The sequence below is a fragment of the Gobio gobio genome (genome assembly GCF_949357685.1).
Source record: "Gobio gobio genome assembly, chromosome: 17".
NCBI lineage: Eukaryota > Metazoa > Chordata > Actinopteri > Cypriniformes > Gobionidae > Gobio > Gobio gobio.
Window position 1 is genome coordinate 20,579,570 of NC_137110.1, and position 20,384 is coordinate 20,599,953.

At 38.3% G+C, this 20,384-nt stretch overlaps 2 protein-coding genes across 5 annotated transcripts in view; both read right to left on the reverse strand.

The window, feature by feature from the left end:
* Positions 1-794: 794 nt before the first annotated feature.
* On the reverse strand, positions 795-4,846 carry LOC307140723 (uncharacterized protein). Its single transcript, XM_079840397.1, has 5 exons — positions 4,731-4,846; positions 4,455-4,562; positions 4,168-4,335; positions 3,973-4,089; positions 795-1,263 (listed from the first exon to the last, which is right to left on the reverse strand). The coding sequence occupies exons 1-5, from the start codon at positions 4,777-4,779 to the stop codon at positions 1,067-1,069; spliced, it is 639 nt and encodes a 212-aa protein (XP_079696523.1). The 5' UTR covers positions 4,780-4,846; the 3' UTR covers positions 795-1,066.
* Positions 4,847-5,647: 801 nt separating this feature from the next.
* kank4 (KN motif and ankyrin repeat domains 4) overlaps positions 5,648-20,384 on the reverse strand; it is a 59,625-nt gene continuing 44,888 nt past the window's right edge. For 2 of the 4 annotated variants that reach the window (XM_079840312.1, XM_079840311.1), the window contains 7 exons: positions 19,309-19,402; positions 16,041-16,274; positions 12,752-12,836; positions 11,450-11,663; positions 9,926-10,068; positions 9,513-9,713; positions 5,648-6,943 (listed from right to left, as the gene is read on the reverse strand). In XM_079840312.1, coding sequence (XP_079696438.1) covers positions 6,830-6,943; positions 9,513-9,713; positions 9,926-10,068; positions 11,450-11,663; positions 12,752-12,836; positions 16,041-16,274; positions 19,309-19,402 — 1,085 coding nt within the window. In that variant the 3' untranslated portion in view covers positions 5,648-6,829. Of the gene's footprint in view, positions 6,944-9,512; positions 9,714-9,925; positions 10,069-11,449; positions 11,670-12,751; positions 12,837-16,040; positions 16,275-19,308; positions 19,403-20,384 lie in introns of all 4 variants that reach the window. The other 2 variants (XM_079840310.1, XM_079840309.1) reach the window with 1 other exon arrangement.

A 20,384-nucleotide genomic window follows, 5' to 3' on the forward strand; every position in this document is an offset into this window, starting at 1 on the left:
CTGAATGATTGATACATCTGTCAGTAGTCAACTTTATGGTCTTTACCTTTACGGTTTTGACGCAGTGTTGAGTTCCACTTCGAAAAGGAATGTCTCAGGTAACCATGGTTATAACCATGGTTCCATGAGAAGGGGAATGAGACTGTTTTGTTGTTTGCCTTGGGTCTACCTGCATGTCTCTTTGAGACAAAGCTGATGACATACATTGTAGGTAGCCTCTTATATTCACAGGCGCTCTGGTAATGAAGTCATAGACTGCCATTAGCCAATGAAATGGTCATGTTTGCTCACGTGCTTCAGACACTGGTCACGCTGATGGCGTTCCCCATAGCATCAATCCAAGATGCAGTGTCTTGTTGCCCTACTCGGGGAATAATGGTTACAGTCATAACCTGAGACGTTTTCTTACCTAGGCATTCAATTATAGAAAACTGTTTAAAGCTGCTGTGTAAGTGTTTCTAAAACAGCTGAAGGAGTGAAGGCAAATTGAATATATTTTTCTCTTCTGACCAACGTAATCAATCTCACAATATTTGTTTTTCTTTTTTTGCAAAATCATAGAAATGCTATTTGGCTAATGCTAATTTTATTTTGCTACTGGGGAAAATGGGAATGCAAAAATTTGTTGTACTAGTTTCCGTTCACCACAATAACCAACTGTGATGACTTCCGTTTCTGAGGACCCTGGAAATGTGAAAAGGGTCCATTGTTACACTAAACTGCAGATGAAACACCAAGTTGTAATTTTTGTACAGTGTAATTGTTAAATTATAGCCTACTAGATAATAATTTTTAGTAATGTTTTTAATCATGTAATGTTTTTACAATTGTTGCTCATCAATGTATACAAAATCATAGATAAAAACATCAAGCTATACAAAATATCCTCTGTTTTAATTTAAATACCCTCATCTTCACAAGTTAAAAAAAAAAAAAAAACTTGGACAATGCACCCATTCCTCTACAGCATTAATACACATATCTATGTATAATAAGATGCAAGTATAGATTGTAAACTATAGGAATTTTCAAAACATTCCAGAATACCTGAACAATTATGTTGAAATTACAGGAAATGAGCAGTAATAAATCCCATCAGAAGAACACTGAAGTCTGTATTTTTGATGGCTGGGTACATTGAATTGCTAATGCAGTTGAACTTGGTGATAGATGAAGGTCCACAAAGATTTCTTGAGACACAACCCTTGAGTGTAGCATGTTGAAGGGAAGGGAAAAGTATTGGTAGGATGTTTCCTACATTACCTGATGAAACAAATATTTGAAAGATATTTACATTTTTATATATGAAAATTATCAAAAGGTGCATCGAATGGAATAATAGACAATAATAATACAGAAGGTATTTGCACCTTTCATACATAACATTTTATTCACATTAAAAAAAGAAACAAAAGGAAAGAGAAAGAATAAGAAAACAGATACAAAACAATGTAAAACCATTGTAAAAATGTAATAACAAAAATAAATAAATAAATAAATATCATTAGGATGTTAATACCACAAAAATAATCTAAGGCTTATGAATAATGTGCTTTATAGTGAAAACATTGCTGAGAACTGATCCTTGTGGAACACCATAGAGTATACGATATTGATTTCCTAATGTACAGTCACCTAGACTAACAAAGAATTGCCATGCAGAAAGGTAAGTTGTAAACCAATTTAAAACATTGCCTGAAAGGTCAATGCGCTTACATGATAAGTTGTTCACAAGTGACATATAATCTACCCATAAAACACAGCAGTTGAATAGGAAAACGTCTCAGTTACTAGTGTAACCCTCGTTTCCTGATGTATATATATATATATATATATATATATATATATATATATATATATATATGTGGAATGAACCGTGGAATGAACCGCTCTGCAACGCCCATCTCGGGACCCGAGCGGCATTACTGCGGCTGTGGATGCCATATGCCACAGGAGCCTCTGAAAATGTTTCAGTGGGACCACTGTTCTGCGTTTGAACGAATTCAAGCAGTTCAACCCCGACTGGACGCGGTCCTCTGAGAGTCCAACTCCATACCGAGAAAAGAGATCCTCTTCACGGGGAGAGTTTGCTCTTTTCCCAGTTGACCCGAAGTCCCAACTGGCTGAGGTGACTGAGCACCATGTCCCTGTGTTCGCACAACTGCCCTCTCGACTGGGCCAGAATCAGCCAGTCGTCAAGGTAGTTGAAAATGTGAACACTACACTCTCTCATGGGAGCAATGGCCACCTCCGTGACCTTCCTAAAGACACGGGGCGACAGGGACAGCCCGAAGGGTAGGACTCTGTACTGATTTGCCCGCCCCTTGAACACAAAGTGTAGGAACAGTCTGTGTCGAGGGAGAATCGAGACATGAAAGTACGATCGTTGCAAACCAATCTTGGGGACAGATGCATCCGAAGATGCATTTCTGCGTTAGCATCTTGAACGGCAGCCTCTGCAGGGACTGATTCAAGAACTGCAAGTCCAAGATTGGCCGTAACCTACCGCCTTTCTTGGGTACAATGAAGAAGCCTGTCTTCATATTGGCTGGAGGGACCGGCTCTATCGCATCCTTCACCAGTAGGACTGCGATCTCCGCCAGTAAAACAGAGGCACCCTCCATCAGCACGGAGGTGAAGTAGATGCCGGGCGAACTAAATTGGATAGCCGAGTCTGATAGTATGGATGAGCCAGCAGGACAGGCTGGGAAGTGCTAGGCAAGCTTCCAGCGACCGAGCGAGCGGGACCAACGGCACCACAGACGTACCCGCAGTGGGGCAGCGAGGCGGCATGCAGGGACCCCACTCGGAAGGCGTAGCGGCCCGAAGTGGGGTCTGACTGTGCAGTGCAGCACTTACCTGCTTCCGCTGAGGGGGCGCATGGGTGTGTGGAGGCTTCTTGAGTGCGTCCTGGGCACAGCCAGCGTCCTGGGCACCATGGTACCTGGGCTTGGTGCACCTGGAGCAATGCTATGGCATGTAGGACGGACGCAGCCTCTCCACAGGCTCTGTAAGCTTTGCCCGTTACAGTGGACGTGAACTTACAGGCCTTGGATGGAAGACATGGATTACCACACTAGGAGGAAGCGGACACTGGACACAGTTGCATCGCGACTACCTGTTCCACTGGCGGGATCTCCACGTACCCCTTGGGTGGCCCACCATCGAGGGTAGTGAGGAGTGAAGAGCAACTGGGCCGGTTTCTGGCAGAATATGGTGCCGTTCACAACCTAGTGAGCTCCTCATGCACTTCCCGTGTACTCTTTTAAGGGAATAAAGCTCTTTTAAGGAGATGATCGCGGCAAAACACCGGGAGTAGTGCAACCCTGTGTATGCACTCACTGTACAGCGAACCAACAGAGAATGCTGTGAAAACAGCAGTTTTATATCTCTCAGTGAGATCACGGCCCTCACTGATCGTGCCTTCCCTCGCAGCACTCGAACTCTTCTCCTCTCTCTCTCTCGTTCTCCCTGATTTAACAGTTGAACACTCTAAGAGTCATTCGAACATTCATCTCCGAAGTGAAAGACAAATGTGCGCTGCATCAGCTTCCGTATTTATACACGCGCAGCGGGGCGGAGCGCAAGATACAAATTTCGCATGCCAATGTGCATTGGCTCGTTCTGTATACTCTCAAAGCTGATAGGGCTCCCTGAAGTGATCCAAATTTGTCTGTGACGTCCAATGTACATCAAACGTGACCGATTGAAAGGGACCGCAACCAGGATACGGACGGAAAGGCATCTTTAAAAAGATGTGATCCGCCATGCTGGTCTTTTTGAGAAATTGGCTCTTTATTCTAGAAAATGAATGGCTCTTTTCAAGCATGCAAATTCCATATACCATTTCCATTGGCCTTTTCTAAATACGTCAGGTGTTTGGGGCTCCCAAGAGTAACCCCTTCTGTTGTCATTTCAACAAAATCTCGAAAGTTACAGACCGAAAGAGAACAGCAATTTAAGACACTGCACCTGTATCATCAAGGCAGCGGTCCTGGATTCCCACACAGGACACTGTAGTGGTACACTGTTTATCTGTCACAGTTTTGCAGGAAACACATTTTAATCCATTTGGGGCATTGTTGGGTTCTATAAAGTAAGTGTGTATATTAATTGATTATATATTTAATAAAATAGAATCTTTCATTTTGGAAGCATTTTACTCACCAGAAAGATTTGCACTGTTACAGCCATCAGTGGAGCAGCAGGAAACACTGACAGCTACATTTACAAAACCTAAACCAACTGATGCAATGGCAGGTGAACTATTTTCTTTTTGCCCCAAACAATATATTTTGGGCAGAGAGGTCCTCATGACACAAGTACTGACATTTGCTTAACATAAAAAAAGACATACTGTAAAAAACATAATGGTGCAGTTTAATGTATTTGAAATGATAAAAGATTGGATACAAAAAATTGTATTAGCTAAACCAAAAAATAATATAACTAACCTGAAACCTGATTTTCATCAGTCCTTATAACAGCACAAACAGGGCCAAAATTGAATAACTGGCTCACACAGGTTGGACTCTCAAAATTCAGACACTGCAGCATTTCAACTGTTCATTAAGAGAATACAAATTATATACATAAAATTATATTTATTTATAAATGACATATTAAGACTTTGCATACACTGTAGGAAATAGACAACATTAATTGCTTAAACATTGACATGATTACATTCTTAATTGTCTTGAGTTATAGGCTGTCTTATTTTGCATTACCTGAGAGGATGAGTGAAGAGATTTGGAAGAGTCCCAATATCAGCCACATCACGAGAAGAAAGTTGAGTAAGAAGAAAAAGTATGGCAGCAGACACTGAGATCACACTTAACTGTATATACAGTAGTTGACAACATAGTGAAGTATAGGGTGGGAGGGCTGAAAGATTATTTGCCCAGAGCAGTATGTTTTTTTTTTCAATTGCTTGTTTAAGTTTTGCATAACAAATTTTAGCGGGTCTTATGATGTAATATGATCCACTAAACCTCCTATGGATTTAATACATAAATAGCATCACATTTTTTACTGGGTGAACAAGTATGATATAATGTGTTTTTAACTTATTTACATCCGTCATAGTTTCTTTGTGCTACATGATGTTTCAAATACAAGGTGGTTCTGTATTATTTTTCTGTTCATCTCTAATTTACATAAGTATATAGACCTTGTTGTTGATGTTTTCGACTTCCTGTAAACTGAGAATAACTTTCCAAAAATATGTCAGTAGATAAGCAGTAAAGGCTTCTATGACTCTCATAAATTCCCCTTGGAAATATGCCTTCAAAATAACTTCCTTTCAAATGGTAGTTTTTTTTTGTGAAAAAAAGTCTCAAATCTTCAGTGTCACATGATCCCTTTTAAACCATTCTAATATGCTGATTTGGAACTCAAGAAACATTTATTATCATCAGCAGTTGTGCTGCTTAATAATTTTGTGGAAACATTTTTCCCCAGAATTCCTTGATGAATAGAAATTTCAAACGAACAGAATTTATTTGAAAGAGAAACTTAGATTTGACTAGATATCTGCTCTAGATATTTAAGCACTTTCTAGGACTTCACTTGTGTGCTGCATCTTACTCTTGATATACTGTATTAGGCAAGTAAATATTTTCTCAAACCACACAGAAAAGACAAATACAAAATGCATGTTTTTATTAAGTCAATATTTTATCCATGCATATACTTGTATATACTCAAAAATATAGAATTGGAAATAAATAGTCATTACATTTCAGGGTATTAATTCACAGCACCTCCCACAAGATACTGTTGCACAGTATACATATATATAGATTCATACTTTGTCCAGCGGAGTTATTGATTTGTCGTTAAACATATCTCTTCATCACAACTTCTGATGTCTTAATTTTAAGCAGGCACAATGTACAGAGAATACAACTACAGTCCAGTCCATTATAATGTGCTACTAAGGGGAACTTGAAAACTTGTATACAATTTGTAAAGACAATAAGTTGTAAAGAAGTTAATATTGCAGCAGGTTAGAGTATATGGTAAACTTTGACAGTGAATAAATTATAATGGACTGATTATGGATTACAAATTGGGACTGTTTGCTGTAATTATTTGTCATTGAAGATATATTGCACACTTTTCTTTTTCTTTAGGTGAAGAGAACAATAGGACAGAAACAAGATTTGAAACCATTCAGATAAATGGTATTTTACCCCCAAAACATGATTAACATAATGAAAGCACGGCTTCTAAATCTTTTTTAGTGCTTGGCTCTCTGTTGGGGTTTAAATAAACTATGATGGGAGACATACTGGCCACAAAACTCCTTTCCCTGTTCCACCTGGAAAGGCAAGGAATGGTTCGGTACTGGGCCTGACCCAAAAACCCTCATTTAGGAAGACACATCTGGTTATACTAAGACAGGCCTTGGATACTTCTGGGGGGGAAATATTACAGAAAAGTGCAATAAAAAATAAATATAGTGTGTATCTGATCACTTCTTTAATAACATTTGTAGATTACTCTTCATTGCCTAACAAAAATATAGTCACATTACCTGAAAATAGAAGGCTAAAACATGTAACAATGTACCATGCCTGCTAAATAGCTACAGTAGCTGTGCTTCAGGACAAATGGGGACCTTCTGGGGAGTTTAGGGAAGCCCACCCTCCATGGCATCTTTGATTGGCGTACGGAAGTACATTTCTCAATGGCTGTTTCTCAAACAGAGAATCTGCGAATTACTGGCAAGTGCTGTCTCTCTATTGTTGACTGTTGGCCTGGCCAGCGAGTCAGGTTGAGGCAGTAGAAAGATGATTGGACATGGACATGAAGGCCATTGGACTCAGAGCGGAGCTGTAGGATCTGTCACTGTGGCTGGATCAGCGCGAGCTTTCAGAATATCAACAATCTCAGAGTGGGACGCCTTCGTGGCTACTGACAAAGCTGTGTGTCCGTCCTAATAGAGGGAAAGAAATGACATGTAAATGATTTTGAAAGGCATGTTTGTGCTTTTTGAGGATGACGGCATGTCACGCAACCTGCCCACGTTAGAGACTACCTAATTTGTGTAGATCCTACCAAGTGATTAAAGGTCCCATGGCATGACATTTTCATTTTATGAGGTTTTTTAACATTAATATGAGTTCCCCTAGCCTGTATATGGTCCCCGAGTGGCTAGAAATGTTGATAGGTGTAAACCGAGTTCTGGGTGTCCTGCTCTGCCTTTGAGAAAATGACAGCTCAGACGAGCCGATCTGGAATCTTCCCTGTATGTCGTCATATGGGGAGCGGTTACCTCCCCTTCCTCTGCTTTGCCTGCCCAGAGAATTGATGCCCTAAGCGCAATGCATCAGTGAATCAAGCCAGTGACTAAACGATCAACTTCACATGGTTTCTGTTAGTAGCATGAAACAAATCCGTTATTTAAATGATTACAGAGAGCGATCAAAGAACACTCTCTTTATAATGTTTGAATCTGTCAATCACACATCGCGAGTGTTTCTGCACACTTGTCCAAACTGCCGTTATAATGAATGACGCTGTTATGCTGCACAACGAGGCTCTTACTGTATTCATGTCGATGTCGTGTTTGCTGTTAGTTGTGGTGAAAGCATTTTGTGAGAGAAATAGCACTGCAATGACGAGATCACTGCATTCACGCGATCAACAGACTCAATGCTCAAGCTTTTCATGTGATGGGGAAAGATCGACAAAATAATGCTATAATCAACACTTTCACGATTCGTTCATCTCGACGGCTGTGATGGTAAAAAAACTTAAAAGTATTCGAGAGGGGTTCCACCTGTTACAAAGTTCGTAGAATAAGGAGGAAGAAGACAGGGTCGCGTGACTGGATAACTCTCAGATACAAACAAAATGAACTTGCGCTGTCAGCGCTCTCAACAACTCGGTACAATAAAACTTTCTCAGCTATCTTGTGTGCCCAGTCCGTCTCTCTCTGGACTGGCAGTGCTTGCAGAGTCAGACCGTGCCTTGCTAAACCACGCCCCCTCCGCCACATAATCTAATACTCATTTAAAATGCAAAGATATCAGCCAATCACAACAGTGGGCGTTTTCACTGAAGACTCACATTAGACACGCCCCTTGAAATAGAGCATTCAAGCCAGAGGGCTAATATCAGTATAGAACAAATGCTTTTTATTTCTAAATTATGACATTTTTTGATGTAAAAACCATACTAACAATATAAGTACACCTCAGGAAACATTATAGAATAATAGACCTTTAAAGAGTTTCAAATGATAGACCTTTAAAGAGTTTCAAATGGATACACAGACTTTGATGTGAACAGTTTGATCAAATTATAAAAGATAACTTGTTATGGCTCCATCAGACACTCCAAAGCCAGTTAGATGGATTCTGAGAGAATGATACATAAAAAAGTCATGAATAGTTCAAGCTGCATTCTTTTTAAAAAGGCAACAATATTGGAAATAAAGTATTAGTATGAAGCAGGACGTATTACGTAGTTTTGATATTCAGAAATTTTTGGCCTTGCTGCATTTATGTTAAACTGTTTTTCCTAATAAAAATATATGCACTACCATTCAAAAGTTTGGGTTTGGCAAGATTTTTTAAATGTGTTTTGAGAGAAGTGTCTGGTGTCCACCAAGGCTGCATTTATTTAATCAAAACAAAACAAAGTAATATTGTAATAAAATACAGCAATACCATGAAATATTATTACAATTTAAAATTCCTGGTTTCTATTTTTAAATATTATTTTTTTTTATTAAAAAAATATTCCTGTGATGAAATGTTAAAAACAGTTGTGCTGCTAAATATTTTTTTGGTGGAAACTTGATATTGTGATTTGTTTTTTTCAGGCTTCTTTGATACTATTCTTTTGAGCTTTCATATTTTTTATATAAATCTTTGTAACGCTATGAAAGTCTTTACTGTCAATTCAATGCAACCTTGCTAAAATAAACATATTTTAAAAAATTCTTTACAAAAAATCCTACTGACCACAAACTGTATATTTTTGGTGTATGTATATCTAGTGTATATTTTATTATTTTGCTTAATTATCTTATTGTTTTTATGTTCAAATATTTTTCCTTCTAATAATATAATAACCCCCCCCCCCAATAATACATTTAAAAGCTAGACCAATGAATAGTAATTAACTGACTGAAAAAAAAATCTGAAGTAACTACTTTTTACCACTGAGTGGCAGTGTTGCATTTTCTTGAAATGAAGCCAGGACTCAACCCATGGCTTCACACATAGTTCTTTTGTGACAGCACTGAGGATCAGTTTCTGCTTTCCCCATAATTGTTCTTTAAAAATGTTTTTAGAATATATAGAATTTAAATATTTTTAAGTGTAACACAAAAAAATGAAGCAGAGAAATGAAAATTAGGAGTTAGGAGTCAAAATTTTAACTTCCTCTTTTCATGACATTTAGTGGCCTCAAATGTTGTTTTTTGTTTGTAGATGACTTGATTTTAAATGGCAACTTTTAACTGGTGTGAGGTTTAATATCAGTGTCTCTCTCACCTTATCTGTGAGTGACATATCACACTCTGGTCTCTCCAGCAGTATTTTGGCTATCTCAGTATGGCCGTGCTCACAGGCACACATCAGAGCAGTGGAGCCATCCCGGTCCTGTATGTTCACATCAGCCCCACAGTCCAGAAGAACCTGCACCATCATTGTCCGCCCATGACTAACTGCAAGCATCAGTGCTGTTTGCCCTGACTAGTGGGGAGTCATGAAAAAGAGTATCATTTATATAAAACAGTCTTTATCATACCCTATAATCAAATAAATAATGTACGAAATTGTACAAGGCAAGCTAAACCATTGAGAATTGGCCGTCTGGTATAACAAATGTCAGTAGGCCTACATGAGTGACAAATCGTATGTGTATTCTTGCAGTACAGGACATTGTGGTGTCTCGCTGTGTGTACCTGGCTGGCTTGTGCATTGATTTTGCCCATTCTCAGTAGCTGTTGAGCCACCTCCATGTCCTCAGGGCTCTCTGCCGCAGTAAGAGCTGCCAACATTATAGCAGTGTAGCCGGCCTTGTTCTGGTGATCCACCTCACACAGTCCTGATGAACATAATATTAAAGAGAATGTTTGTATATGTGAAGGTTAAAAGTTAAATAGAGAGAGAGTGAGAAATAGAACATGAGATTTAAAGTGTTTTCATGATAAAATACACAGAGCAGGTGAAGTGAATAACACTGATTATCTCTTCATCACGGCACCTGTTAGTGGTAGGGATATATTAGGCAGCAAGTGAACATTTTGTCCTCAAAGTTGAAGCAGAAAAAATGGGCAAGCGTAAGGATTTGAGCGAGTTTGACAAGGGTCAAATTGTGATGGCTAGACGACTGGGTCAGATCACCTCCAAAACAACAGCTCTTGTGGGGTGTTCCCGGTCTGCAGTGGTCAGTATCTATCAAAAGTGGTCCAAAGAAGGAACAGTGGTGAACCGGCTACACAGGGTCATGGGTGACCAAGGCTCATTGAGGCACGTGGGGAGTGAAGGCTGGCCCGTGTGGTCCGATCAAACAGACGAGCTACTGTAGCTCAAATTGCTCAAGAAGTTAATGCTGGTTCTGATAGAAAGGTGTCAGAATACACAGTGCATCGCAGTTTTTTGCATTTGGGGCATATTGTTGCTGACCCCTGTCCACCACTGAGAGCGCCAACAGTGGGCACGTGAGCATCAGAACTGGACCACGGAGCAATGGAAGAAGGTGGCCTGGTTTGATGAATCACGTTTTCTTTTACATCACGTGGATGGTTATGTTCTGCTGGGAAACCTTGGGTCCTGCCATCCATGTGGATGTTACTTTGACACGTACTACCTAGCTAAGTATTGTTGCAGACCATGTACACCCTTTCAAGGAAGCGGTATTCCCTGGTGGCTGTGGCATCTTTCAGCAGGATAATGTGCCCTGCCCCAAAGCAAAAATGGTACAGGAATAGTTTGAGGAGCACAAGTTTGAGGGGTTGACTTGGCCTCCAAATTCCCCAGATCTCAATCCAATCGAGCATCTGTGGGGTGTGCTGAACAAACAAGTCCGATCCATGGAGGCCCCACCTTGGAACTTACAGGACTTAAAGGGTCTGCTGCTAACATCTTTGTGCCATATACCATAGCACACCTTCAGGGGTCTAGTGGAGTCCATGCCTCGACAGGTCAGGGCTGTTTTGGCAGGGACCAACACAATATTAGGAATAATGTTATGCCTGATCGGTGTACATATTTACTGATTCACACATATGCCAAGAGTGGAAACAGCAGCTGGAAATGTAGTTAAGATTAATGAACTTTAATTTAACAATTGGCTTATTATCATGCCAGTTTGGCAGATGAACAATAATGTCAGCTTATATTTCAAATTGTATTGTTTTTATTGTATTGTAAAATAGATAAGATAGGTTCATTTTTCCTCAGGTATGAACATGCAAGTCTCTCACCTGTGTCTAGTAACAGCTTGACCACAGAGAAGTTGGAATGGGACACACTGTAGTGCAGTGCCATGTTTCCATTGCCATCAGCCAAGTTCACTATATAGCGCAGCAGAGTGGGAGTGTGGAAGCCCACCTCTCTCAGGTAGAGTGTGACTGTATCAGCCTGTGATTCCTTCTGACTGGACACACGGAACCACTCCTGATATAACACCATCAGAACCTGTCTCTGACATTAACACAGTCAAGAGTCAGCACACTAAAGTTTAACAAGTCAAATTATTAAGTTAAATCTATATTCAAGTAACTTCATTTTCATGTTAACCTCTTGGGACCCAGGAATAGACTTTTGTCCACTGTAGTGGACATTATTTTTAGTGAATTTTTCTGACAGCATACATGTCACAGTTTTAAGTCTGGGTGTCCTGTAAAGACCACATTCAGGGCTTTGCAGAGATACCAAATGTTTGGAGGTTTCACCAGGACAACAACTTCTTCTTGGTCTTTAAAAACTGCTGACATTAATGTTTAGCACTAGAAATATGATAATATTTAGTAATTATAATTTAAATCTGATTAATTTTCTAATTGTTTGTTATAAAACAACATCTCAGGAAAATGTTAAAGGGGTTTCTAATCAAAATATGACTTTCTGTTACAAAACAGGGCATTGATTTCATAAATGTCCACTGTAGTGGACACCAGGACTTAAATCATGTTTATCAGTCATTTTGGAGACACAGCAAGTGAATAGGGAAAGAAATTACATATCAATGTTCCTATGAAATATTAGATATTATTATGAAAATGTTGCCAATTATTACTCCCATTATTACACTTCTATTTTCATTACATGTTGCACCAAGAACACATTAATATGCAAATTAGATGCAGAGTATAGATCCATTGTATTTAATGGGAAAATCCAAGTATGGCCATTTTACCCACATATTGCATGAAGTAAAATTGTATATCAATGCATTCCGTTATATATTTCATAACAGTTCAGAATCATCTTTAAACAAAGTTTGGTTTAAAAATAAAAAAACCCTGAAACCTAAAAATTGACTGGTGACTTTCATGGTCATTTTATTTTTTTAACAACCGAGTCCTGGTGTCAACTACAGAGGACATATCAAAACATATGAATAAAATATAATTTTTTCCATTTGTTTCTTATGCTCTAAACAATGTAGTGACATGAAAAAATACTAGATTCAAACTGGGCCCCAGGAGGATAAACAGAAAACTTTTCAGTGTATATTAGGCTAAAGGTAATGAATCAAACTATAAAAAACATTAATAGCTTACCATGTCTTTATTTGGGGAAGCAACCTCAGCAGTGCGATCCTTCAGGAAATGACAAGCAGCCATGAAGTTCTTATCAACTAACTCACTGCAACGACACAGATTGAGCTGTAATTTAAATCAAAGGGGCACATTAAACTCATGAACAACTAGATAGAACATTGTGTCTTTTCAGCCTAAGACAATGTTTAACTGTTTACAGAGAGAGACAAAAAGAAACTAATATCTAAAAAAAGATATGAAATCATGCATTAGTTCATACATTCATCAAGTTCATACATGTATGTAAAATCATTTTCAAATACAGATTGGCTGCACACCTGAGCCTCAACAGAAATCTGTATTTGATACATATTATGAAATACAATGTAATATATTTTGGATAATTTAAATCTTGGTAACATTAGTTGAGAGTGGCTTATTTTGGACTGTCCTCTCAAGCAAATTGTTACCAATATTTGAATGGCTCAAACATCTTCATTGCATCTTGGCACATGCAGATTCTGGAAAAAGTCTGTCCCTTGAGGAGTATGAATTGTGTTTAAATTTCTACAGATTTCTGTAAGTGTGTCAGATCCTTGTGAACTGGTGGGTCTACACTAACATTCAAAGGTTTGGGATAGGTTAGATTTGAATATTTTTTAAAGAAATTCATTTGGTCAAAAATAAAGTAAAAACAGTAATATTGTGAAATATGAAATTTTAAAATAACATATTTTATAATGTAATCTATTCCCATGATGGCAAAGCTGAATTTTTATCATCATGAAAAAAAGAATTCCAAGATGCTGATTTGGTGCTCAAGAAACAGCTGTGCTGCTTAATATTTTGGTGGAAACAGATTTTTTTTCCCATGATTCTTTGATAAATAGAAAGTTCAAAAAACAGCTTAATTTAAAATAGAAATCTTTTGTAACATTATAAATGTCTTTACTCATATGTTTGATCAATTTAATGTATCGTTCCTGTATAAAATTTATAATTTCTTCTTTTCTGAAACAATATCAGAAATGAATGGTTGGAACTAGTTGCACAATTATGTATCTCAGGTGAATTTAATATGGTTTGTTTATATAAAATTACAACTAAAGCGTGATATAAATGTATCTTTGTATCTGGTGTGTGAGGGTGCATACTGAAAAATTTCAACATCATCAGCCATTTATTTGTCTGCCAACTCATCCAAAACATCAGAAATAATTTTGAGAACTTGTATAATTATAACATTTCCCTGCTCCAAAATGATATATATTCGAATGAAATAGTTTTTAGATAATCATAAAAGAAGACCATACCCTTTGCTTTCCCCATATGTTCACATAGCTTTAAATGGTTCGGCCCTTTGTTGTGATGCAGTTCTTTAAGTGGATCAGTCACTGGGCATATTAAACCTGTCACTCAACGCTTGTGCTTTCCTGCCAGAAGATGGACAGAACAAAAGGCAGGATTGTGTCCTATTCATAACAGAGGCACCTGCCTTGGGAAACATGGTCACTGCACACTTTAATGTGTTAAGCCAGCTCATATTATGAGCTAATGAGCTTTTCACAAAAGGTTGAAAAAGTAAAGAGGACTAGCACAAAATAAAAGTCATGCGGATCTTCCTAAAATACACTTAAAAGGTTTTGTTCCCATGGCAGAGACGCCATTGAATGTATATTACATACATACATACAGGGAAAATTGCTGAAACATATATGTTTCTATTGAACATTTATGGAGCAACAGATTTTGTGAAAATAAATCACAAAAGTGCTTTATTTTGTTTAAAAATCTTAGAAATGTATGAGGTGGCAATTGGGGCCTTTTACAGGGCAAAAGGCACACAGTATTGATACACATACTTTAGCTAAAATAATATGTTTTTAATTATGTCTAAGTTGATACTTGTTCAAAACAATCACTTTAGCATAGTTTGTAATATTATCCATTTGTTTTAATAAATAAAATAATTCATTTTTTGTTTAATAAATATACTGTCATTAAAATGTTAATATAGAAATATATTTTAACAATAGAGAAACAAAATTCTTTTAAAAAGTAAAGATTCTGAAAGCAGTGAAGGAGATCCCATAATAATTTAATATAGATTTACGGTTGTAACAATAAATTATATTTTATTATATGATATAATTAATATCATATTTTTAAATATGGTTTCATTATAAATATGGCAATTATCTCTAAGGTGGACACCCAACTTAATATATATTTACCATCTGAATCTAACCATGTCACGTCAACAAATGGAAAAATTAAGCCGGCTGTTTTTTATCAAGTTAATTATTTAGTCTTTAACCCCAACAGCAGGGGTGCATTTTACCCCAAATACCATACTTTTACATATTCTTCCGTTATTGAAAAACTGTTGCTTCAATTACCTTGAACAAAACTGAAAATCATTAAGACATTTGTCCATATATTCAATCATTTTAGCGATGCTCATTTGCTACTTAAATCTACAACATTTGAAAAAACATCAAATATTATGTCAAGGATCAGACAAATTTCCACGTGCATCTTGAAAAGGGATGTTTTGGAAAGCACTGAGGCAAGTTTTTGTGCCATCTAGTGGTTTAGAGGAAAATAAAATCAAAGGTGCCTTTTCCCCCGGGGCACCTTTAGCCCCGTTGTACCTAGTCTCGCGTAGCCAGACCTTCAGACTGACTGCAAAAGGACTGAAGGTGTGGAATCTATCGCAGCTTTCATTGGTCAAGGACCACCCGAGATGTTTGACTGACATGTAACGCAACCAATCACAGTTTGTTTTGTTCTGCGCCATGTTTAGGGGCGTGAAGTCGAAGTCCCTACAATAACAGAGACCGGGGAGTATCTATAAATTATTAATTCAAGAACGTTGTGCAAGTTTACTGCAACAACGGAGCCGCCGACTTCACAAACATTTGAAAATCCAGCGTTTAGTTGTTCCTGGTAAGCGTTCATTGTCACAGTTGTAAACACAGCGGTGTCCTTCTTCCACAAGGGAGTTTGGAGTCCCTGCATTTGTTTCCAGGCGGACTGTTAAAGAACACACACACGTCTCGCGGACATCCTGTAGAATTTAACCAATCAGATGATGACTTCGAAACTCCTGAAGTGTTTCCAGATAAGTGTGCCATATGCATCAGACGTTCAGCCAACGGTCCATGGCCGTGACGACTGAGACTACATTGTACCCTATATAACTCCCAACTGATAACTTAAACCATTGAGACTAAAAAAAAAAACGTTTCAAGAGTTACTTGCAATTGTCGCTCCAACCCCCTCTTTTTACCACGGCCCTCCATCTCACCTGACAGGCTGCTCCTCCTGGGGGCTCATGGCGGCCTGGCTGGCATCAGGCTCCTCAGAGCCCTCTGCCACCTCTGCCTGAACCCCATCACCTTGCTCCCCAGTAGCAGCAGCCTCCTCCTGGGCCGTTCCACTCTCCACTCCCTGCTCCACCTCAGGCTCCGAGCTATCCACCTCCTCAACCTCGTCCTGATCCTCCTCCCCACTGGAGTCCTCACTGGAGGTGGTCTCATAGCTGGACACACAGATAACTTGAATCAAGGTTGTTCTTTTGATTGTAACTCATTTTGCATTTGAAAACGCTGTATGATCAGGATTTGAAATCAGCCAAACCTTTGTTTAGTTATGACAAATACCACCTGACCATATATGCTTCAAAATAAATGATTTTATAATAATAATAATAATGATGTTTGCATTTTTAATTCGTTCTTTTTTGTTAATTTGTTGTTACTTTTAGATTATTTTATTTAATTATCTTTCAACATAATGTTTTGTATCGTTTTGTTTTATCATTTTATTTTGTGTGTTAGCAGCACCATACATTTTTAAATGCTCTGGTTTATATTAAAAAGGTCTTTAAATCGATGTTTCATTTCGACAGCTCTCACCGCTAATGGCAAACAAATGTAATTTGTATGTTGTGAATGGACATGCAAAATCTAAGTGTTTATACAAGCTGTTCAAATGAGAGAGACCTCTGTGGGGTCTGAGGGGTTCATATGTTTTGAGCCTGTCTGAAGAATGCTGCCCCTTCATGGATGTTTTCAGATAGGCAAGAGGAATGGCATTCCCACAATTCCTCAAGGACATGGGTGAATGGAGGCCTATAGCTGCAGGTCAGGTGACTATACATTTATTAGGGCGTTGAGTATGAGGGCCTCGTGACTATACATTTATTAGGGCGTTGAGTATGAGGGCCTCTTTTGAGTACTTCAGATCTGAGAAAAGAGGGCCATGCATTGGTTGTTTATTATGCTGCTAACATCTTAGTAATCAAGATTTCCAAATGTGATTAATGTACTAGCTTTGTATAAGGCTTATAAAAAAGAGAATTGGACAGAAAATGAATATGCTGGGCAGCCAAAGGCGAGGATTCAGCGGCTTTGATACTGCTATTTGTGCTTGGCCGACAGAGCTAAATAGCAGAATGAAATTACATTATGGTGGTTTGGGTCAAAACTGTGTGCAAATTATAAAATCACCAGCTGTCATCGAACAACAGCAGTGCAGGGCCTCTCTTAGGATAATCAGACATAGACACAAGCCAAATCTGCCAACACTCCCACACGGTCTTTTCAAAGAATATTTCAACAATGTAACAGCGATGTAAATTAAAGGTCGCACATGTATGTCACTTGATATTATTCACGATATAGCTATTCAAGCATGTTTTGACATACTGATAAGATAAGGTCCTAACTTGTGTTTTGGTCATCAGTAAAGCAAATTAATTCATTCTGAAACCTTCCTGCTCAAGGGTCCAAAATAAGCAGGCAAAGTTTCATAGGGATCTCTTTTGCATTCCTTGAGCTCATTGCTCTCTCACTTAAGTTAATTAATTTAATATACTTATATTAAATATCAATATAAAACTATTTTGATACGGTTAATAGTGTAAGGTAACTGGTGTTCTATATGCCTTTAACCAGAACGCATCAAATGGAACATGAATTTACATCGGACTAAAAAAACCTAAACACATAGCAAGGACGTGACCACTTAGTTTCAGAGGTCCACCACACACCACTGGTTTACTTACAGTTCTCCAACTTTCAAATACTCTCTCCAGGCTAAAGAAAGATGTCGGTTTAGCTGATTTAGGGCCCTATTTTAACAATCTAAGCGCATGGTCTAAAGCGCACAGCGCAAGTGCACTTAGGACATGTCCGAATCCACTTTTGCTAGTTTAACGACGGGAAAAATGGTCTGCGAGCGTGGCGCATGGTCTAAAAGGGTTGTCCCTATTCTCTTAATGAGTCATGGGTGTGTTTTGGGCATAATGTGCAATAAACCAATCAGAGTCTAATCTCTCATTCCCTTTAAAAGCCAGTTGCGCTTGCACCATGGCGGATTTGCTATTTACATGGCGGAATATAGACACCCTCAACCTGTCGAGTCAGTTTAAATACATGCGTGTATTGCCACGATTGGTTAAATAAGTAGCCAGTTTCATTCGCCATTGCTGCAAATAGGTAATTCTGATACATGCAATGACCATCCATTATGACATGTAGGTATTTTTATCTTTATGTACACAATAATAATCTTTTACATTGTAATCCTTTTATATTTAATACTTAAAAATGTTTGTGTGCTGCTTTGCAGCCCTGTGTGTGTAATAAGCAGAGTGTACGAGCATATAGGTGCATTTTACTAACGCGGCCTTTAAATAACAAAAAAAAAATACTGCGCTATTAACTTTAGACCAGGTTTCAGTTGGTCAATGGCGCAGTCATTTTCAGTTGCCTCAAAATAGCAACGCGCCAACAATGCACCTGAACACACCTCGTTTTCAGACCAGCATGCCCATGGGTGCACAAATGCATTTGCTATTTAAACAACGTGGCGCAGGACGTGAAAATGATAACTGCATCAGGATTAAACTAGCAAAAGACACTTGCCACATTGCGCCGGGTGTATGATAGGGCCTTTAGACTTATTCCTTTCTGATCAGGCATACGAAAGTCCAGCTGTTTGCCCAACTCTATCAGGATAATTATCTTATTGTTGACGGCTGGTCAAATACAGCTGAGACAGAACCATCTCTGCTGCCAAGCTTAACAAATCATTCACCGCAGTTACAGGCAGACAGGCAAAGACACAGCAAGAGAGAGAGAGGGACAGAGAGAGGACATTGTTTTTCGTGTCGTCTCACTAGACCTCACTCATCATGCAACAGATCTCACAGAAAACAATACAGACACCTCATAGCCCATTTCTAACAGAGCACTGTGATGAAGGATGAAACAGATTAAGAGATGCAAAGAGAAGGGCCGGACATCTGAGGTCATGGATGTTGGTGAAATTGACTGATCCATCAACACTTCACATGAAAACACCAGCAACTGTGATTCTGGGGCAATTGGTAAATGTAAGGCATAACCTTCATTTAGGTCCCCCTTTAGACTTTTAGGAGTTTCCTAACTTCACTTAAAACATTTACTTCTACACAGATGACAGGTGATTTTATGAAAAGCATACCCATCCATATAAACTGTATTGCTGCATGCAGAAAAATTCATGAAATGCACATAAAAAAGACATACCCCCCATTTACACCAACAAACTTCAAGTTCTTCTTCGCTCCCCCATTGCCCTGCTTGTCAGAACAGTCATTCTTCTTCATGATGGATTTGAGGCCTAATATGGGAGAGATGGTCAAATATGTAAGGAGTCTGCACCTATTTATCATCCCTAGCAATAACTTATCTAAAATTAATAACTTAACTAAAATATATGCACTATTTAGTCCATTTGTCCAACCTGATATTAAAGCACAGTTTATGAGATAGTACTTTTGAATATCTCTAAATTCCTTTACCAGAAGTAATATGACCAACAAAATGCTGAACTGAACACTTGCTGTGCTCCACAGAGTGTGTAAGTCAGTTGTACTCATTCATAATGCAGACAAAACTGACAAAACAACTGTTACAGACACAAAGGAACTGATATTTTAAATGAAATGCTCTAAAAAAGAGAAAACCTGCCACAAAAAAATCTGATAAATCATGTGATTGTAAAGGAGATTATACCACAAAGCATTTACAGAGATTTGTTCCTGAGTGTTTGTTTGATTGTTGCAGAGAACAGAGGCAAATAACAACTAAGGAGACAGTGGATGCAATTACAACAAAACACAAGACATCAAATAGATTGAAATGCTTCCAGGAACTAGGAAAAAACTCCCACAAGACTGTGTGCATTTCCCAGGACACAACAAGATAAGTATGAATCAAAAATAACCAACTATTATTTTAGTAAAACAGCAACATTTTAAATGACCATAACATTATATAATATTCGGTGGAATTGTAGAAGAACATAATTAGCACAAAAGATAATAATTAACTGTGGTTGCACAAATAACAATGGATGCCAGAATGTATTAGACTGCATCATTTTGCAAGCACTGTGACATGAGCCAGATGCTTTTAAACTGTCAACACAAAATCCTAAATGATCTTGGCATACAGTTAGCAACTTCAATATGAAAGTGCAGTGCCATTGGGTCTCTGCATTGCAACAGACGGTTTTCTGTGCCACACACGCATTTATAATCAGGCATAAACATGCATATTTTAACATTTTATTTCAAGTTGACTTTTATGCTTGTTTAAAT